Source organism: Macaca mulatta, chromosome 14 (assembly GCF_049350105.2).
Source record: "Macaca mulatta isolate MMU2019108-1 chromosome 14, T2T-MMU8v2.0, whole genome shotgun sequence".
NCBI lineage: Eukaryota > Metazoa > Chordata > Mammalia > Primates > Cercopithecidae > Macaca > Macaca mulatta.
In genome coordinates, this window is record NC_133419.1 from 119,451,559 (window position 1) to 119,474,163 (window position 22,605).

At 44.5% G+C, this 22,605-nt stretch overlaps 1 protein-coding gene across 3 annotated transcripts in view; it reads right to left on the reverse strand.

The window, feature by feature from the left end:
• Nucleotides 1–21,913, reverse strand: part of DDX6 (DEAD-box helicase 6) — a 42,700-nt gene extending 20,787 nt beyond the window's left edge. The window contains exons 1-4 of one of the 3 annotated variants that reach the window (XM_015115880.3): nucleotides 21,847–21,913; nucleotides 16,153–16,619; nucleotides 10,943–11,006; nucleotides 9,466–9,570 (exon numbers count right to left, since the gene is read on the reverse strand). In XM_015115880.3, the coding sequence (XP_014971366.1) occupies nucleotides 9,466–9,570; nucleotides 10,943–11,006; nucleotides 16,153–16,352 (369 nt within the window). In that variant the 5' untranslated portion in view covers nucleotides 16,353–16,619; nucleotides 21,847–21,913. Of the gene's footprint in view, nucleotides 1–9,465; nucleotides 9,571–10,942; nucleotides 11,007–16,152; nucleotides 16,620–21,603; nucleotides 21,692–21,846 lie in introns of those variants that run through there. The other 2 variants (XM_015115878.3, XM_015115879.3) reach the window with 2 other exon arrangements.
• Nucleotides 21,914–22,605: the final 692 nt, after the last annotated feature.

Here is a 22,605-nt window from a genome sequence, read left to right on the forward strand (position 1 = left end):
GACCTCAGATGATCCACCGACCTTGGCCTCCCAAAGTGTTCGGATTACACACATGAGCCACCGTGTCTGGCCTGAATTTTTAATTTCTAAAACTAAGACACTAGGAATCAAATTCACAGTCACTGACATTTCTCCCTTCTATGCCTGGGTTAATGACCAAAAAAAAAAAAAAAAACCAAAAAAACAAAAAACAGCTTTAGCCCTTTAAAGCCGCTATTGCTAGAAATGACTAAATAATAAGCAGGACGACTTCCATCTCCCACAACACTCTTCTACCTAGAGCTCCAATCACAGGATATAAATGGGTTCTATATGGTCAAAACAACACAGCTGCCAGAACAACTGTGAAAATGTTGTTGGCCGGGCGAGATGGCTCATGCCTGTAATCCCAGCACTTTGGGAGGCTGAGGTAGGTGGATCACCTGAGGAGTTTGAGACCAGCCTGGTCAACATGGTGAAACCTCGCCTCTGCTAAAAATACAAAAATTGTCATGGCGCGCACCTGGAGTCCCAGCTACTTGGGAGCCTGAGGCAGGAGAATCGCTTGAGCCCAGGAGGAGGAGGCTGCAGTGAGCCAAGATCGCGCCACTGCACTCCAGCCTGGGCAATGGAGCAAGACTCCAACACACAGACACACAGACACACAGACACACAGACACACACACACACACACAGACACACAGACACACGAGAATAAAATATTGTTGTCTTCACAGGATTAGTCTGCCCAAGATCACAAAGCAAGAAATGCTTTAGCCAGTACTTGAATGTAGATCTGCACATAACATGTAGGCAAGAAGGTGGAGAAAATGGAACTCTCATACACTGCTAGTGGGAACGTATAGTCATGCAAGGAAACCAGTCTTGCAGTTCCTCAAAAGGTTAAACAGAGTTACCATATGAACTAGCAATTCTAGGTATACAGTGAAGAGAAATAAAAATATCTCCACACAAAAACCTGCACCTGAATTTTCACAGCAGCATTATCCTTAATAGTCAGTTCCTTCTATGTATTTTTTTTAACAACAGTACAAACTTTATTCATAAATAAAACTTCATAAGGTTAAAAGCAGGGGCAGTTTCTATTTTAAAAATAGCGGGGAAGGCAGCCTGCTATTTTATTTAAAAATCACAAGTTAGGTTTTTCAAATGGATAGCAGTTGAGATCATTAAATCCCCTTCCTACTTCCTAGATTTTCATAAAATAGCACATTAACTCCTCAGTCCTTGGAAAACCACCCCAAATATCTACCAACTGATGAGTGGATAAATCAGTAGTCAAGCCATACAATAAAATACCATTCAGCAAAAAGGAATGGAATATTGATACATGCTACAACACAGATGAACTCCGAAAACATTATGCTAAGTCAAAGAAGCCAGTCACAAAAAAAGTCAAAGAAGCCAGTTACAAAAAAATCACATACTATAGGATTCCATTTATATCACATGTCTAGACTAGGCGAAGCTAGAATGACAGAAAGTATACTAGGAGTGGGAGAAAATGAGGTGTGACTGCTAAAAGGGTTTCTTTTGTGGGACTGATCAAAATGTTCTAAAATTTATTGTGGTAATGGTTGCACAACTCTAAATGCACTAAAAAGCATTAAATTTTATACTTTTGATGTGTGATTTGTTGTTTATATCTCAATAGAGCTATTACCCCAAAAAAATCAACCCCACAAGCTTAGGGCTGACATCTACCACCTTAGGTCTCCAAGTTCACACTCACTGTACCATTTAGATACTGACTGAAGAGTATTTGTTGTGTATTGGTTCTCCAGTATCCCTTTGCTAAGTAATACTCCAATTTCCTTCTAAGGAATTACATACGCCCTGCTCTCCCCTGTCCCAACAGACCAAGCCTCACCAATTTTCTAAGCCAAGTGGTAGACACATAGCCCACACTAGGCCAGGGGAATGTTGCCTCCTAAGAATCTAAATGTTACAGTGCATCCATTACAGCTTCCTAAGTCCTTCGGAGCTATCTCAGTTCTCAGTCATTTCCAAGTATGTTTCTCTAGTCTTCTCAATCTTGTGAATTCCTGTTCTTTTTCCAATAAATTTCCTTTTGCTTAAGTTAGATCAAGTTGGTTTCTGATACCTATAATTAATGGTATACTTTCCAATTTCCTAGTATTGAGAGGCATTTTACAAAAGTGTGGTACCAACAAAAGCTCGACATTGCCCAACTAGCTGCATTTACACTGACTGCTTCCTCTTATTTTCCAAACCTTAATTTCCAAGAGGAAAAAAAACCCTATGGGTACTGCAGAGGAGGTAGCAGTGATTGTTACAGATGTTCGCTGCTTACCAGGAAAAAAAAGGGGAGATAGTAATTTCTAATAATATCTCTAATTTACGCTGCAGATGGTGGCTCACGCCTGTAATCTCAACACTCTGGAAGGCTGAGGCAGAACTGCTTGAGGCCAGGAGTTCAAGACCAGTCAGTGTGACAAAGAGAGACTCTGTCTCCCCGACCCCACCCAAAAATAAAACAAAACAGAACGCACACACAAAAACCACCACAAAAAACAACCAAAAAAACTGAGTTTTTAGGAATTAATTTTTTAATCAAAATAAACACATTGTGAACAGGAGGAATGACTTATTACAGGATTCAGAATGCTATAATTCCTAACTATAAATAGTAAACTATTAATCCTTATTAGACCTTAGTTGACCTGGCACAAAATTTTGTTGCCAACAGTAAGGAGCTTCCATGTTTCCCTCAATAATGAACTACTCATTTCTTCACCTTCTTAGATTTTCGAAAAAGTGTTCAAGAGGTGTGCCCAGGATTTGGAAGCAACAAGAGAGGCCATCTTTCTCAATCATAATCTCAAAGTTAATATAACCTTTCAAATAATGCTAAGCAGACAAATACAGTATATTCTTAGGCCTTCCAAAGAAGTCTATGTTCCTATAAAGCTACACCTTTAGAATGGCAGTTATTCTACTGGCCACAGCATCCATACCTAGAACTGGTCACAGATGGCTCTATCAAAGAAATATGTGTGGGAGCAATCTGTAGTATATCTGGTTCCAGGCTATCAATGTAAAAGCTCTTTTGAGAGCATATAATTTTAAGTGCCTAATTCTCCAACTTTTTTTTTTTTTTTTTTTTTTTGTGAGACAAGGTCTTGCTCTGTTGCCCAGGATGGAGTGCAGTGGCACAATCCTGGTTCACCTGCAGCCTCAACCTCCTGAACAGCTAAGACTACATGTCCACCATGCCCAGCTAATTTTTGTACAGTCAGGGTTTTGCCATGTTACTCAGGCTGGTTTTGAACCCCTGGGCTCAAGCAATCCACCCACTTTGGCTTCCCAAAGTGCTGGGATTACAGGTGTGAGCCACTGCACCCAGTCAATTCTCCAATAATCTCACAGCCAAACTGCAACTGAATTCCACCTCAAAAAAATTCCACCTCTGCATTTGAATTCCATTCAAATGCAGAAGACTCACCCAACTAATCAAAGCAGCTTTAATATTTAGGGGGAAAAAATGCCTGGATGAAACTGTAAAACCAAGCATGATAGAAGACATGCTTTTAGGCACGGGGGAGGGATGACAAAAAAAAAGAGAGAGAGAGAGAAGGTAGATAATGGAAAGAATACTAGAAGACAGCCTGCCATGAGGTTATATTTTACCAGGGGGGGATGGGTGCACCCAAATCTCAGAAATCGCAACTAAAGAATGTACTTGGCCAGGCGTGGTGGCTCATGCCTGTAATTCCAGTACTTTGGGAGGCCGAGAAGAGTGGATCACCTGAGGTCAGGAGTTCAAGACCAACCTGGACAACATGGTGAAACCCCGTCTCCACTAGAAATACAAAAATTAGCCTGATAGGCTGGTGCGCACCTGTAATCCCAGTAACTTGGGAGGCTGAGGCATGAGAATTGCTTGAACCCGGGAGGCAGAGGTTGCAGTGAGCCAAGAGCACACCATTGCACTCCAGCCTGGGCGACAGAGCGAAACTCTATCTCAAAAACAAAAACAAAAGAATTTACTCATGTAACCAAGCACCACCTGTTCCCCAAAAACCTACGAAAATAAAAATAAAAATTTTTTTTTTTACTAGGGGATCTGTAGATTTTGTTTCGGTTCTAAAATCCTAATATTTGTGACTTGTTACTCTGAATGACTCTAAGAAACAGATAATCTTGTGCTTTCCATGGATCCCCAGGACAAAACAATATGAAAGAAAAAGGCAATACAATTGGTGGCCTTGAGTATCTAAAACAATATTCTCATACGATACCTTGCTATTTCAAAATACTTTGGTTATACCCTACATTTGATCTTCACAATAAAAATCCCGTGAGAGAGTACTTATTTCTACTTTACAGAAAAAGCTAGATGTCAGACTGGTTAAGTGGCTGAAGAGTTAATTGTTATGCTATACCAACACTGAGAGTACTAGTAACAAAGTTAATTTTAAATTTTAATACAAGGTAAGAAATAGGAGTCGGGCGCGGTGGCTCAAGCCTGTAATCCCAGCACTTTGGGAGGCCGAGACGGGCGGATCACGAGGTCAGGAGATCGAGACCATCCTGGCTGACACGGTGAAACCCCGTCTCTACTAAAAAAAAATACAAAAACTTAGCCGGGCGAGGTGGTGGGCGCCTGTAGTCCCAGCTACTCGGGAGGCTGAGGCAGGAGAATGGCGTAAACCCGGGAGGCGGAGCTTGCAGTGAGCTGAGATCCGGCCAGTGCACTCCAGCCTGGGCGACAGAGCGAGACTCCATCTCAAAAAAAAAAAAAAAAAAAAAAAAAGAATGAGGACTGGGCTAAGTGCAGTGGCTCACACCTATAATTCTAGCACGTTGGGAAGCCAAGGCAGGAGGACTGCTTGAGCCAAGGAGGTCAAGACCAGCCTGGTCAACATGGCAAAACCTTGACTCTACCAAAAAAAAAAAAAAAAAAGAAAAGAAGAAAAGAAAAGAAGCCAGGTGTGATGGTACTCCACTATCATCCTTACTCAGGAGGCTGGAGCAGGAGTATCATGCGAGCCCAGGAGTTTGAGGCTGCAGTGAGCTAGGATCGTGACACCGCACTCCAGCCCAGGAAACTCAGTAAGACTCCGTCTCTTTAAAACAAATTTAAAACAATTACGTCTCCTAAATTAACTAATTTCCTTTTTTGAAACCATTATATAAAATAACCCATAACATTTTTTGGGCATTTATCATGTACTAGGCATTATACTAAGCACATGAACTATCTCATTTAATCTTTACAACAACCCTATGGTATTATACTATTATCTCAATTATATAGGTCAGGAGTCCAAGACTTACAGCTCCCAAATAACCAATTTATGAAGGAGCAGAGCTGGGATTCAACCTGGGCAGTTCCCTACACCATGTTCACCTGCAGACATGAGTTACCTAAGTTTCATCAAAGCATGCTAAATAAGCACAGGCACTATGCTAAGTACTAGAAATAAAAGCTGAATGATGCAGTTCCTACTGTAGAAGAACTCTCATAAGACTTCAGTGGCCGGGCGCGGTGGCTCAAGCCTGTAATCCCAGCACTTTGGGAGGCCGAGATGGGCGGATCACGAGGTCAGGAGATCGAGACCATCCTGGCTAACACGGTGAAACCCCATCTCTACTAAAAAAAAAAATACAAAAAAACTAGCCGGGCGCGGTGGCGGGCGCCTGTAGTCCCAGCTACTCGGGAGGCTGAGGCAGGAGAATGGCGTAAACCCGGGAGGCGGAGCTTGCAGTGAGCTGAGATCCGGCCACTGCACTCCAGCCTGGGCGACAGAGCGAGACTCCGTCTCCAAAAAAAAAAAAAAAGACTTCAGTGGGCCAGGCGCGGTGGCTCACACCTGTAATCCCAACACTTTGGGAGGCTGAGGCAGGCGGATCACAAGGTCAAGAGATGGAGACCATCCTGGCTAACATGGTGAAACCCCGTCTCTACTAAAACACAAACAATTAGCCGGGTGCGGTGGCACACATCTGTAGTCCCAGCTACTCGGGAGGCTGAGGCAGGGGAATCGCTTGAACCCGGGAGGCGGAGGTTGCAGTGAGCCGACATCGTGCCACTGCACTCCAGCCTGGCAACAGAGTAAGACTCTGTCTCCAAAAAAAAAAGACTTCCGTGTAGATAAAATGGATTAACATGACCTACATCATAGTAGATTCCTAGGTATTTCTTTCTTTTTTTTTTTTTTTGAGACTGAGTCTGGCTCTGTCGCCCAGGCTGGAGTGCAGTGGCCGGATCTCAGCTCACTGCAAGCTCCGCCTCCTGGGTTTACGCCATTCTCCTGCCTCAGCCTCCCGAGTAGCTGGGACCACAGGCGCCCGCCACTTCGCCCGGCTAGATTTTTGTATTTTTTAGTAGAGATGGGGTTTCACCGTGTTAGCCAGGATGGTCTCGATCTCCTGACCTCGTGATCCGCCCGTCTCGGCCTCCCAAAGTGCTGGTATTACAGGCTTGAGCCACCGCGCCCGGCCAATTCCTAGGCATTTCTAATACCTACACCCAAACTACCGCTGTGATGATGCATATCCTTGTCTTAATACTTTATCCAGCCAATAGCACACTCACTCTGGGTAATCACTACCCAGCATTCTCTGTTTCGAACATGGCTCAATTCTTCCAGGTTGTCCCATCTTCCTCTAATGACTACATTCATATGCCAATTCAGAAAGGTACCTATCATATTACAGTGAATTATTTGTACAATTAGCTGTCCTTTCCAAACTGTAAGACAGGAACCATATATCTGTTTTATTCATCACAGAATTCCCAAGGTCACTTTACAGGTCACTCAACACATTTTTTGAGCCAATACATGTTGGCTCAATGAAAAAGTACTCAGTGACAGGGTTTGTCCTTAGCACAGCCTGAATTCAATCATTTCATCAATTTAAGTATGTCTGTTGTCATCATTTATCTAACTGGCCTATAGTATAATGCATGTTTATATGTACATGTATATTTATGTGTATGTGTGTGTGGATATGTGTATATACATGCATTTATTTCCTTGCTCTTTCCACTGAAAGAACCAAGTAGCAAACAGGGTACCTAATGCCTGGGTCTTGGTCCCTAATACTACTCCACACTAAAAAGAATCAACGAGGCCGGGCGCTGTGGCTCACGCCTGTAATCCTAGCACTTTGGGAGGCTGAGACGGGCGGATCACGAGGTCAGGAGATGGAGACCATCCTGGCTAACACAGTGAAACCCCGTCTCTACTAAAACTACAAAAAAAAAAAAAACTACCTGGGCGCGGAGTCAGGCGCCTGTAGTCCCAGCTACATGGGACGTTAATGGTGTGAACCTGGGGGGTGGAGCTTGCAGTGAGCCGAGATCACACCACTGCACTCCAGCCTGGGCGACAGACTGAGACTCCGTCTCAAAAAAAAAAAAAAAAAGAATCAAGGATCCTTGGATGTCAATGCTGGGCCAAGGTAGATATAAGATAAGCCTGCCATCATGTTATGTCAAAAAGCAAGAAAGGGGCTGGGTGCGGTGGCTCACATCTATAATCCCAGCACTTTAGGAAGCCAAGGTTGGTGATCACTTGAGATCAGGAGTTCGAGACCAGCCTGGCCTACATGGTGAAACCCTGTCTCTAATAAAAATACAAAAATTAGCTAGGTGTGGTAGCACGCATCTGTAATTTCAGCTGCTGGGGAAGCTGAGACACAACTGCTTGAACCCAGGATGGGGAGGCTGTAGTGAGCCGAGATCATGCCACTGCACTCTAGCCTCTGTGACAGAGCTAGACTCCGTCTCAAAAAAAAAAAATAAAAGCAAGAAAGCACTCAAGAAAAATGAAGGGGACACATCATAAAAACACAGGAACCAACCTGAAAGAGCCTACACCGGCCAGATCTAGGATATTTTTAGGGAAAAAAAAAAAAAGAAAGGTGAGTGTAAGTCCACACTGATAACAGATAAATATGGATGAGGGGAAGGGAAGTTTCTTCTTTATAGGGGCAAATACAGAGGGAGTGCTAGAATTGGAAAGTCATCATAACCCATCAGAGCAGAGATGAGCTCAAGCAAGAATCACCAATAGGTGCTAAAACTAGAGGGGAAATTTTGTGATTTTTTTAAACAAGTATCATGCCATGAATTGAAGATACAAAGTCAAATCCCACCTCTGCCACTCATGAGTTACAAGTATCTTTGGCTAAGTTAAGTTTCTCAAGCTCAGCACAACTGACATTTTGGGCCACAAAATTCTTTGTTGTAATGGGCTGTCCTTTAGCATTCCCCCATTAATGATAATCAAAAATGTTTCTACAAATTGCTAAATGTCCCCTGGGGGACAAAAATTCTCCCTGGTTGAAAACAACACGCTAAGAGAACTAACTGCTCTGAACTTCTGTTTTCTCATCCATAAAACGGGAATACATAGCCTGAATATCTATCTTACTGGGTTGGAGGAGGAGGGTGGCAATAGTATTACTGTATTTGCATGGTCTCAAAACGCACCCCAGATTGCTTATTCATCTCAACGGAGAGGAGAAAGAGCAGTAATCATAGAATGGAAAAATCATACAACACCTTGACAGGGTAATCAAAATTAACATCACCAAAAAGAAATAAATGGACACTATGTACACCTTCAAACATGATACCCTGAGAAGGCCATAATGTGATTTCTGCATTATTCAGGCTGAGAAAGCCTAACTTGAATCCAATTACTTTCGAATATCAGAAAATCCCAAAATGGGAAATGTTCCATTAATAAAAAAAGGAGGCCAGGCATGGTGGCTAATGTCTGTAATCCTAGCACTATGGCGAACCCAGCCTGGATAACACGGCAAAACCCCATCCCTACAAAAAAATACAAAAATTAGCTGGGTGTTGTGGCACATGCCTGTAGTACCAGCTACTCAGGCGGCTGAACGCAGGAGGATCACTTGAGAGCCCAAGAGGTCAAGGCTGCAGTGAGCCGAGATTAGGCCACTGAACTCCAGCCTGGGTAACAGGGCAAGACCCTGTCTCAAAAAAAAAAAAAAAAAAAAAAGAGCGGTGGGGGAAAGGGGTTGTAGGCTGTATTTTTAATATGTCGATGTCATAAAAGGAAGAAAAAACACTAGGGAAACGCTAATGACTAAAAAAGACATAACTACAAGTAATACCTGACCCTAGACTGGATCCTGTATAGAAGAAAAAAACTGCTATAAAGGACATGTTTGGGTCCATTAATAATTAGAATAACAGATGAGACAGAAGTATTTTGTCAATGTTAATTGAAGGTAACTGTATTGTGGTTACATAAGAGAATATCCTATTCTTAAGAAATATACACTGAAATATTTAGAGTTGTAAAGACCATGATTTTCTACTTTACCCTTAAATATTTCAGAAAAACTGTGTACACATGAGAGAAAAATGTTAGTTCGCTATACCACTTCCGCAGAGCCAAAAGAAAACTGTTTAATGGCTGACACATAACCTTATATATGTTATAAAAAGGGTTAACATACCTGAATAGGAGATGGCTTTTCCCAGCCCATTTCAAAAATTCCCATCAGTAACTCCCGTTTCAAACAGTAATCTTCAAACTCATTTCCTTTTGTGGAGGTCACATCCTAGTCAAACAAACAAAAGGAACAATAAAAGAATAAATAACAGTGTTTGGAAAATTTGGTGTCCTTTGGAAAATTTATCTGGGTCGGACATGGTGGCTCATGCCTATAATCCCAGCACTTTGGGAGGCCAAGGCGGGCAGATCACCTGAGGTCAGAAGTTCAAGACCTCAGGTGGCCAACATGGTGAAACTCCATCTCTATGAAAAATACAAAAAATTAGCCAGGGTGGTAGCGCACGCCTGTAGTCCCAGTTACTCGGGAGGCTGAGGCAGGAGAATCGCTTGAACCCAGGAGACAGGTTGCATTGAGCCCCGATCGCACCCACTGCAGAGCCTGGGGGGACAAAGCCAGACTCTATCTCAATTTAAAAAAAAAAAAAAAAAAAACAAGGAAAGAAAACTTATCTGACTTTAGTACTTTACCTGCCCAATCTTAAATATAAATACATGCAGATTACTTGTTTTAATCTGTATTTCAACTTTTCCTGAAGAAAATTCACTTGTCCTGCTTTGACACAAAGCTATTTAAAAAACTATGTTTTGGGGAAAGGGCACTTGGTCATAGCCTTTTTTTTTTTTTTTTTTTGAGAGATAGAGTCTCGCTCTGTCACTCAGGCTGGAGTGCAGTGGCGCGATCTTGGCTCACTGCAACCTCCGCCTCCCAGTTTCAAGTGATTCTCCTGTCTCAGCCTCCTGAGTAGCCGGACTACAGGCGCCCGCCACCACACTCGACTAATTTTTGTATTTTTAGTAGCGACAGGGTTTCAACATGTTGACCAAGCTAGTCTCGAACTCCTGAAATCAGGTGATCCGCCTGCCTTGCCCTCCCGAAGTGCTGGGAATATAGGCAAGAGCCACTGCGCCGGGTCCCTCGTCATAGTCTTCTAAGGACTGGTGGAATAGTGTTATTTTTTTACACAAATACCATGCCATGAATTGCAAATCACAAGATATGAAGTCAAATCCCACCTCTACCACTCATGAGCTACAGATATCTTTGGCTAAGTCAAATTTCTCAAGCTCAGCACTACTGACATTTTGGGCCACAAAATTCTTTGTTGTAAAGGGCTGTTCTTTAGCATCCCCCCATTGATAAGCAAAAATGTTTCTACAAATTGCTAAATGCCCCCTGGGGGACAAAAATTCTCCCTGGTTGAAAACAATACACTAAGGTAACTAACTACTCCGAACTTTTGTTTTCTCATCCATAAAACGGGAATACATAGCCTGAATATCTATCTTACTGGGTTGGAGGAGGAGGGTGGCAGCGGTGTTATGGTCCTGAAACCAATTCCCTCCAGATACCGAGGGACAGCTGTACTTCACTTCTAGTTCCCCACCATTATTCTACTTGTATTTTACAACCAACTTACCGAAGTTTTGATTCTAAGATCCTTTGGAGGGAGTTTTAAAGTCTTTTTCCAGTCATCACCAGGTCTAGAGAGAATACAGTAAATTTGAAGTATCAAAATTTATAGCATCCAAGATGATTCATCTCAATTATAATTGTTTTTAAAAGCATGGTAAGTTTTAATATATTCCATTTAATATATCTAACAAGATAATTAAACAACTTTAGAAAAAGTGTTCTTATACAGAAACAATCCCAGGAGGATAAAAAAAATCAAGAACAGAAGGGATTAAGGCATCCATCGTCTTAAGCAATATTGTATACCGTATAACTGTTGTCAAAGGTGTTTTGTTTGACCTACACAGTGTGTGTTTGAATTTAAATTGGTTTAAATTAGTTTTCAACATTTAAAAGTTGTTAAGATTTTATATCTCTTATAGAACTCCTGGATTCAAGCAATCCGCCTGCTTCGGTCTCCTAAAGTGCTAGGATTACAGGTGTGAACCACCATGGCCGGCTATTCTCATTTTTATAACAGGTTAACAGGCCAGGCATGGTGGCTCATACTGGTAATCCCAGCACTTGGGAAGCCGAGGCAGGCAGATCACTTGAGGTCAGGAGTTCGAGACCGGCCTGCCCAATATGGTGAAACCCCATCTACACTAAAAATACAAAAATTAGCCAGGCATGGTGGGCACATCTGTAGCCCCAGCTACTCGGGAGGCTGAGGCAGGGGAATCACTTGAACCTGGGAGGCAGACACTGCAGTGAGCCAAGCTCACGACACTGCACTCTAGCCTGAGTGACAGAAGGAGACTGTCTCAAAAATAAGTAAGCCGGGTGCCGTGGCTCACGCCTGTAATCCTAACACTTTGGGAGGCCGAGGCAAGTGGATCACCTGAAGTCAGGAGTTCAAGAGTAGCCTGGCCAATATGGTGAAACCCCGTTTCTACTAAAAATACAAAAATTAGCCAGGCATGGTGGCATGCGCCTGTAATCCCAGCTACTCAGGAGGCTGAGGCAGGATAATCGCTTGAACCGGGAAGCCAATATCACACCACTGCACCCCGCGACACAGCAAGACTCCATACCAATAAACAAAACAAAACAGGTTAACAGTTACATCAAATAATTGATGTAATGCACTCAGCACAGTGCCTGGCAAAATAATAGCAGAATATTAGCCAATGAGCATCTCTTAAACTTTTTTTTTATTGGAAATGCCAGAAACCATGAAAGAGAATAAAAACAAGGAGAATATAAATAAACTTGCTTTTGGGCCAAGTAAAAACCTCAAGCAATAAATACTCAAAGCATCTAATAATTAAAAAGATCAGGGAACATCTGCAGACAAAGCATTTAACTGTGACATCTTTGAAAAAGTTTTCACTGTAGCTGTTCTTACATAACCAGAGTCCCCAAAACATTTCAAATGCTCAACTGATAGAAAAAAAGACCACTTACTTTACTTAAAACTAGGTCCTACATAATGCAAATACTCTAACACTGGTAACTTTTTGCTACCAATTCCAAGACTACTATACTAAAGCCTTTTTTTTTTTTTTTCCTGAGATGGAGTCTTGCTCTGTCACCCAGGCTAGAGTGCAGTGGCATGATCTCAACTCACTGCAACCTCCACCTCCTGGGGTTTAAGCAATTTTCCAGCCTCAGCCTCCAGAGTAGGTGGGATTACAGGAGCCTGCCACCACACCCTGCTAATTTTTGTATTTTTAGTAGAGACAGGGTTTCACCATGTTGGTCAGGCTGGTCTCGAACTCCTGACCTTGTGATCCGCCTGCCTTGGCCTCCCAAAGTGCTGGGATTATAGGCGTGAGCCACCGCGCCCAGCCTACTAAAGCCTTTCATCTAAGTCTGTATCATCAAAGTTTCTGATTAAAAAATGTCAGTATGACATACTGTTGAATTCAACAAAATAGTGAATAATAATGCATAAGATACAATCCAAAGCTTGAACACAAGAAATTTATAATCTTTTTTTTTTTTTTTTGAGACGGAGTCTCGCTCTGTTGCCCAGGCTGGAGTGCAGCGGCCCAATCTCAGTTCACTGCAAGCTCCGCCTCCCGGGTTTACGCCACTCTCCTGCCTCAGCCTCCTGAGTAGCTGGGACTACAGGCGCCCGCCATCTCACCCGGCTAGTTTTTTGTATTTTTTAGTAGAGACGAGGTTTCACCGTGTTAGCCAGGATGGTCTTGATCTCCTGACCACCGTCTCAGCCTCCCAAAGTGCTGGGATTACAGGCTTGAGCCACCGCGCCCGGACAGAAATTTATAATCTTATGAGATGAAAAAACTATTTAAAGTGACAAAGTAAGTGACAGAGGTAAGTATTAGAAGCGTTCTGAGACACTTGACGGGATCTAGAGGACTTCATGGAAGAGATGGCACAGAAAATGAGATCTGAAGAACTTACAGAATTGAAAAGAAACCATTAATTGTAGGAAAACCAGAAAAGAAAACCCACTGTTGTCCCAAAATCAGAATTTACTATTTTTTTGAGATGGGGTCTTGCCCTGTCACCCAGGCTTCAGTGCAGTGGTGCCATCATAGCTCACCACGGCCTTTATTATTTGTAGAGACAGGGTCTTGCTATGTTGCCCAGGTTAGTCTCAACCTCCTGGCCTCAAGTGATCTTCCCACCTCAGCCTCCCAAAGTGCTGGGATGAACAGCATGAGCCATCATACCCAGCCCCAGAATTTTTAAAATAGAAACTATTCTCATAGGCCAGGTGCGGTGGCTCATGCCTGTAATCCCAGCACTCTGGGAGGCTGAGGCAGGCAGATCACCTGAGGTCAGGAATTCAAGGGTATCCTGGCCAACATGGTGAAATCTCATCTCTACTAAAAATACAAATATTAGCCAGGCGTGATGGTGGACACCTGTAATCCCAGCTACTTGGGAGGCTGAGGCAGGAGAATGGCTGGAATCCAGAAGGTAGAGGTTGCAGTGAGTCGAGATCACACCACTGCATTCCAGCCTGGGCAAGGGAGTGAGAGTCCATCTCAAAAAAAAAATTAAAAATAGGCTGGGCGCAGTGGCTCACATCTGTAATCCCAGTACTGTGAAATGTCAAGGTGGGCAGATCACTTGAGCTCAGGGTTCCAGACCAGCCTGGGCAACACAACAAAACCCCATTGCTACTGGCACAAACCAGTAGTCCCCACTATTTGTAGGGCTGAGGCAGAAGGGTCACTTGAGCCTGGGAAGCTGAGGCTGCAGTGAGCCGTGATCGTGCCACCATACTCCAGCCTGGGCAACAAAGTGAGACCCTGTCTCAAAAAAAAAAAAAAAAAAAAAGTTATTAAAAAACAGTTAAAATTAGTCTAAATTTTGCTAACCTACTTACATTCTGTCAAGACAAACTACAACCGAAGTAGTATTCATTTCTATACCAATTAAAGCATTCACCTTAAAAATAATGGAATATACACTAATACCAATTCTACCAGTGACCTAACCAATTCTGTTGAAAATTAGTTATTAGAGGTCCTAGTGAAACACATACAGTAACTATATGACAGTCTGGTAGCTTGTATAAGCTATTTTTCTGTAGGAAGTGAAAAGATCTAGGTTGTAATAAAACATATACCTCAGTTCAGTAACCCAGTGTCAACATCTTATAAAGATTCCCAGGGTTAAATTATTTCACATGGCAAGTTTTGTTTTCTTTTTTGGAGACGGAGTCTGTCGCCCAGGCTGGAGTGCAGTGGCACGATCTTGGCTCTCTGCAACCTCCACCTCCCGAGTTCAAGTGATTCTCCTGCCTCAGCCTCCTGAGTAGCTGGGATTACAGGTGCATGCCACCACACCCAGCTAATTTTTGTATTTTTAGTAAAGACAGGGTTTCACCATGTTGGTCAGGCTGGCCTCGAACTCTTGACCTCGTGATCTGCCCGCCTCAGCCTCCCAAAGTGCTGGGATTACGGGTGTGAGCTACTGCACCTGGCCTTTTTTTTTTTTTTTTTTTTTTTGTGAGATAGAGTTTCACTCTTGTTGCCCAGGCTGGAGTGCAACAGTGCAATCTCAGCTCACTGCAACCTCCACCTCCCAGGTTCAAGTGATTCTCCTGCCTCAGTCTCCCGAGTAGCGTTATAGGCATGCGCCACCACGCCCAGCTAATTTTGGATTTTTAGTAGAAACAGGGTTTCTCCATGTTTGTCAGGCTGGTCTTGAACTCCCAACCTCAGGTGATCTGCCTGCCTCGGCCTCCCAATGTGCTGGGATTACAGGCACGTGCCACCGCGCCCAGCCCTGTATGGCAAGTTCTTAACAAAAGCCAAACATCAATTGGAGCCAAGAATCTTAAATGTTAATTTCCTATAGCTGAATCTTTACAGTGATGGTTACCATTCAAATACTCTAATTAAAACATACACTTAAAAGTAGCCTACATACTTTCAGCTTACCCTCTAGTAAGAGGAGGCTCTTCAATTTTAAGGTTAACAAAAGGTTTCTGAGACTGTTCAGAACTGTGTTCTGTGAGTTCAAAATTCTTAGTTCCCGTTTTATATGTAAAAGGAAAAACAAAAAAAATATTTTTTTCTGGTAGAGACAGAGTCTCGTTATGTTGCCTAGGTTGGTCTCAAAATCCTGGACTCAAGTGATCCTCCCACGTTGGCCTCCCCAAAGTACAGGGATTACAGCCCTGAATCACCTCAATCAGCCAACTTTTTTTTTTTTTTTTGCAGTAAAAAAGCTAAGTTCCATAAGCTAAAAAAAGTTACGAGGAAATTTTCTGAGTGAACAATGCTTGGAGTTCAGAAGGCTGGGCAAGTCTTTAAATACTCTAAAGACTCAGACTGAGTCTTTAAATTTAATACTTAAAGTTGGCTTTATGTGCTGTTTAGGGTAAGGTGCAGTCATAACACTAAATAAACTATACAGACAAAAACAAGATGACTAATAATTTTATTCATTTATAACAAACTAAGCTAATAACTTTTACACTGATTATGAAAGCCAGAAATGTTTCCAAAAACCATTTATACAAAATTTGTGTATATCATCTGTCCTTAGGATCACTACATGCTGAATAAATATGGCAGAAATAATGTTATTCTACTGCAAATACCTACTGGCCATAAAACAAAGTCATCTGTTCTCTATTTGGAATCAAAATGGTTAAATTAAGGCATAAGTATTAATAGTCAACACCAAAGTAACAAAAATCTTGGTTCCCCAAAAGTGTTTATTATAATTTACTCTAACACTTACTTAATAGTGGTGGTCATACTCTGTGCTTGCTGCTGAGTGCCATTATTGATTGTGTTGGTGTTTTTCAGCTGGTTCATCTGTTGCTGTGTCTGTGTGCCCCCTCCTCCAGGGCCACCAGTGGGTTTCACAGGGCCTCTCAGCTGACCATTTTGACTGGACAGACCCATTATAACAGGGTTCTCTGTTCTGGCCGTGCTCATGCTGTTTTAGTTGCAAAGGTGTCTTTCAAACTTCAAAACTTTTGAAAGTCAGTAGAGAAACTGTAATAACAGTTTATTAGGCTCTCCAAAATGAAGAGATAAATAAGTCTTGCTCAATAAATGAGTCCTTTATTGCAATGCAGGCAAGCACCTGTAAGTCTCTGAACGGTAAGCAGCAGTAACTTGCTCCCTTGCACGGAATCAACTTTTTATTTTTAAAAAGCCCTCTAACAAGCTTGAGTTATGTCTGAATTCACTCACGTCAATCTGAAACAAACAAACAAAATTAAATTAGCAAACACAACAGAAAAACTTTGTTTCCTTTTTAAAAGAACCCCTTTGAAAGAACTCTCCTCTTTTATATTTAAGAATTAATAATACAGCTACACTTAGACCAAATCACTAGCCAAGCTAGGAAAGACACAACTTTGAACTATCTCAAAAACACAATGAGGCCAATCTCAAACATTTAAAACTGTTAATTCAGGCCGGGCGCGGTGGCTCAAGCCTGTAATCCCAGCACTTTGGGAGGCCGAGACGGGCGGATCACGAGGTCAGGAGATCGAGACCATCCTGGCTAACATGGTGAAACGCCGTCTCTACTAAAACATACAAAAAACTAGCCGGGCAAGGTGGCGGGTGCCTGTAGTCCCAGCTACGCGGGAGGCTGAGCCAGGAGAATGGCGTGAACCTGGGAGGCGGAGCTTGCAGTGAGCTGAGATCCGGCCACTGCACTCTAGCCTGGGTGACAAAGCAAGACTCCGTCTCAAAAACAAACAAACAAACAAACAAACAAAAAAAAAACTGTTAATTCAAAGCAATCCAGAGAAGATTATGTAGAAAGAGACTAGTAAATTACCACTACTTGTCAAATTATAATCTGCTCAGTTTCCTCCCCAGGAATTCTCTAAAAATCTCTGACATCTCTAAAAGTCAGTGATTCATTATACTTAATTGCATTACAACTCACTGAAGTATCACACGACTTAAACAAGACAATTCATTAATTTTCTTCTACTTCTGATGGCAATCGAGAGTCTTTATAGACTTAAGTGAGCTTTTGACTTGAACTTCACACTTCCAGGAAAAAAAAAAAACACTTTTGTGCCCTTATGAATTTCAACTATTAAACTTTATGGGCTGGGTGTTCGTGGCTCACGTCTGTAATCCCAGCACTTTGGGAGGCCAATGCAGGTGAACACTTGAGGTCAGGAGTTAGAGACCAGCATGGACAACATAGTCAAACCTCATCTCTACTAAAAATACAAAATTTAGGCCAGGAGCGGTGGCTCACGCCTGTAATCCCAGCACTTTGGGAGGCCGAGGTGGGTAGATCACGAGGTCAGGAGTTCAGGATCAGCCTGGCCAAGACGGTGAAACCCAGTCTCTACCAAAAATACGAAAATTAGCCAGGCGTGGTGGCAGGCGCCTGTAATTCCAGCTACAAAGAACTGCTTGAACCCAAGAGGCGGAGGTTGTAGTGAGCCAAGATTGTGCCACTGCACTCCAGCCTGGGCAATAGAGCCAGATTCCGTCTCAAAAACAACAACAACAAAAAACACACAAAATTTAGCCAGGCGTGGTGGCGCACAACTGTAATGGAGTCTCAGCTACTCGGGAGGCTAAGGGCCGAGAATCACTGGAACCTAGGAGATGGAGGCTACAGTGAGCCGGGCGACAGAGTGAGACCTTGTCTCAAAAAACAACAATAAAAAACTTTATGAAGAAAAATGTATTTTATTTTTTCCTTTTTGTCCTTTAAAACAATACACAAAGCAATCAAGAGAATAGTGTATTTCTGCCATAATATATTCAGCAAGTAATGATCCTAAGGACAGATGATACACAAATTTTGTATAAATGATTCTTTATTTTGAAACTGACAAAACAACTCTAATAATTTTATTCATTTATAACAAACTCTGCTAATAACTATTCGTTTTAAATAGAATAAAAAAAAAAAACAGGAAAATCCCTGTTTAAAAAAAAAACTGTAGAAGACTAAACACACTAGTAATTTTAAGAAAACTTTCCAAGAAACCCAGCGTAGTAAATCTAATTAATACTTAAAAAAAAACCAAAAAACAAAAAAACAAAAAACTGGCAGGACGGGCACGGTAGCTCACACCTGTAATCCGAACACTTTAGGAGGCCGACGCTGGTGGATTACCTGAGGTCAGGAGTTCAAGACCAGCCTGATCAATATGGTGAAACTCCATTTCCACTAAAATACAAAAATTAGCTGGGCGTGGTGGTGGTCCTCTGAAATCTCAGCTCCTTAGGAGGCTGAGGCAGAAGAATCACTTGAACCCAGGAGGCGGAGGCAACAATGTGCCGAGATCACACCACTGTACTCCAGCCTAGGTAACAAGAGCAAAACTCCGCTTAAAAAGACACAAAACTGGTCAACCTCATTTTAAAATTATCCGTAAATGGGGCCGGGCGCGGTGGCTCAAGCCTGTAATCCCAGCACTTTGGGAGGCCGAGACGGGCGGATCACGAGGTCAGGAGATCGAGACCATCCTGGTTAACACGGTGAAACCCCGTCTCTACTAAAAAATACAAAAAATTAGCCGGGCGCGGTGGTGGGCGCCTGTAGTCCCAGCTACTCGGGAGGCTGAGGCAGGAGAATGGCGTGAACCCGGGAGGCGGAGCTTGCAGTGAGCTGAGATCCGGCCACTGCACTCCAGCCCGGGCGACAGAGCGAGACTCTGTCTCAAAAAAACAAAAAAAAAACAAAATTATCCGTAAATGGAAATTCTTACTTTTATTTTTCATTTTATTTTTTGAGACAGAGTTTTGCACTGTCGCCCGGGCTGGAGTGCAATGGCACGCTCTTAGCTCACTGCGACCTCCACCTCCCGGGTTCAAGTGATTCTCCTGCCTCAGCCTCCTGAGTAGCTGGGGATTACAGGCATGCGCTACCATGCCCAGCTAATTTTTGTATTTTTAGTAAAGACGTAGTTTGGACATGTTGGCCAGGCTGGTCTTGAACAACTGACCTCAGGTGATCCGCCCACCTCGGCCTCCCAAAGTGCTGGGATTAGAGGCGTGAGCCACCCCCCCAGCCACTCTTATTTATTATTATTACTTTTGAGACATGTTGCCCAGGGTGGAGTGCAGTGGCCCGATCTCAGCTGACTGCAACCTCCACCTCGTGGGTTCAAGCGATCCTCATGCCTTAGCTTCCCAAGTAGCTGGGTGGGATTACAGTCCGGCTAACTTTTGTATTTTTCAGTAGAGACGGGGTGTTATCAAGTTGGCCAGGCTGGTCTCAAGACTCCTGACCTCAAATATCTGCCCGCTTTAGCCTTCCAAAGTGCTAGGATTACAGGCGAGAGCCACCGTGCCCGGCTGAAATCTTAATTGTAGTTAATAAAAACATACAAAGACCCGAAAACAAAGCCCTACTCTGTTGGCTTTTGATTTAACCCCGTTACATGGCTTTTTTGTTTTTGTTTTTGAGGCGGAGTCTCGCTCTGTCACGCAGGTTGGAGTGCAGTGGCACTATCTCGGCTCACTGCAACCGCCGCCTACTGCGTTCAAGCGATTCTCCTGTCTCAGCTTCCAGAGTAGCTGGGATTACAGGCGCCCGCCACCACGCGCAGCTAAATTTTTTGTATATTTAGGAGAGACGGGGTTTTGCCATGTTGGCCAGGCTAGTATCGAACTCCTGACCTCAGCTGATCCGCCTGCCTTGGTTGGCCTCCAAGGTGCTGGGATTACATGCGTGAGCCACCGCACCCAGCAACCCCGTCACATTTCTTACATAAAATACACAGCTTACGAGTGCTGATTCTTTCTGCCATACACCAAGGCATGTGAAACTCAAAATTTTAAAGTCAACAGATCTCAAAATTTATGAGAAAATGCTCCTTGATTATGCCTTCCTTAAAAAAAAAAAAAAAAAGAACAAGTTGCTCACAAGCAAATCCTGATTATCACATACACAAAGTTGTTTACTTTAAAGTCCTTCTGACATCTTAAGCAGATATGGTTAACAGCTACTTTCCTGTATTGACGGGTTTATATTATGATCAGCGACATCACGCAGTTCACACAGAGACTTAGCTGTTTGCAGAGCACTAAGAGGATGAAAAGGGCAACCTCTAAAGACCGAACGATATCATCATTACTGTCCATCATGCACAGTAAGACCTATATCCTTAAATCCAAAATGAGACTATGTGATAACTGCTCCCTTAAACTGAAACCTGCACTGCAGCTTTGTCTCAGAGAAGGAAATATTCCTCCTATTCCTTCCCAATTTATATTTTCAAGTTATCTTTCTCCATTTTCAAAACAAAACAAAACACAAAAAAACGAGAAACAGACTAGAAACGTAGACTAGTTGGGAGGAGCCCCTAGCGGAGTTAATTACAGCACTTCTCAGATCATAGTTAGCAATTGACAGTTTCACACCCAAAACAGTATCGTCATCGCCAACAAGAGCTTTTGTTTGCAAATGCAGCGCAGTTTTTCTAAGCTTTGCCTGCAAGTTGGAGTGACTGGGTTTTATTCTGAAGGGAAAGGGGGGCTGTGGAAGGGAAAAGAAAGAGATAAGGGAAAGAGACAAGTCAATGACTGGAGCCCCACAATTGTAGGGAAATTTCTTGCCCTCCCCCCTGCTGCCCCTCGCCCCAAACACACACACGTCAAGTCAGCTCCCTCTGACCATAAACACAAAAGGTTGGGCTCTGCAATCCTATCTGCGCAATATGAACCGGCAACCAGCTCCATCAGTAGCAAACAATAGGGACTCCCCCAAGAAGGCCCCAAAGGGACCCCCCAACCCAGAAATCCCCCTCCTTTCCTCCAAGAGTCTGGGGCTCCATATACACCCTCTTGTTATTGACCTGCAAGGCCTACCGCAATCAAGCAGCGGTCAGTTCGCTTCTAAACCGAGCCTTCCAATACAGCATGTCCCTGCCGCCCCCTATAGGGCCGCCTCGTACCCTATAACCTCCACCATCATCCCCCTAAGTCCTTGCCGCCCCCTTCGGCCTCATATTCCCTCATCTTCGATAAAGCTCCTCCGAGTACTTAGCCTGCTCCTCCTGCCGACCCTGCCGCGCACCACATTCCTATATTCGCCTCCTCTCAGGCGCCCCCACCCCACACAGCTGCCGCCCGCCTTCCTCCCCAGGCCCGGCCAGGCCTTAGGCCTCCGCCCAAGAGAGTCCCCCAGAGCCGGCCCGGGAGACTCCCCGCAGCCCCCACAGCGCCGCTGACCTCGACCCCACCACCTCACCCCAGGCCTCGCGGCTCGGGCCCGTGTCCTACCAAGGAGGCCACTCCCGCTCGGCACCCTCGGTCCTTTATTGTTGACTCGAAGCTCCCAAAATGGCGGCCGCTCCTTCCTCCTCGGAAACCTCCGCCCGCCCCCACTCGGCCCCCTCGCTACGGCCTCCTCCCGCCCCCGCCCCCACCCGGCTCCGAGGGGCGCGCAGCCCAGCCGCCCGCGCCGCCGGCTCCCCCGGCCGTCCAGCCCTACCTCCTCCGCTGCCCGCTCTCGTGGCGCCGCCGAAGTCGCCGCCGGGCTGAGCTAACTCGGCTCCTCTGTCCCCTCCCTCGCTCGCCCGTTCGCCTGCCCGCCGCCTCCTCCCTCTTTCCCTGCCTCTCCGCATGGCGGCGACCGCGGCTCCTCCTCCACTCAAGATGGCGAAACCTCGGCCGCCGCGGCTACATCCGCCGCGGCGTCACTGCCTTCCCGGCCTGGTGGTGAGAGGAAGCCGGGCCGCAAAAGCCTCCTGAGGAGAAAATGGAGGGCCCTTCTCTCACACCGACGAGAAAAGTTCGAGGGGGAAATATGAGTTCCTTTCTGAAGGGACAGGACGGCTGCTTTTCCACAGCTGCGAAGTGATTGGGGAATGGTGGCTGGCAAGGGTAGCCCTGCCTTCGCCCCTCCAAAGTAAAAATAGGGAGTTGAGACCAGAGGAGCATCTCTTTATTACATGTCTAAGGCTATGTTTTGAAAACTGGCCCCCGGGCAGCTGCTTGGGGACAGGAAGCTGACCTGACTTCTCGTGCTAGCCGGGGAGGCTGATGCCGGGCGTAAGGGGCCGCGTCCATCCAGGAAGGCGCGGGACTAGCGGCCCGGAGACGCGGGGCACGCGTCTGAGTGTGGGGGCCGGAAGGGGGGCCGACCGGGCCTGGAGGCCGCGACAGGCAGGAGGGAGGACTCCAGGGAGCGCGCGGGGGGCGCTTCGCGGAGGGGCAGGGCGGGCCAGTAGGGCGCGCCTGGCTAGGGGAA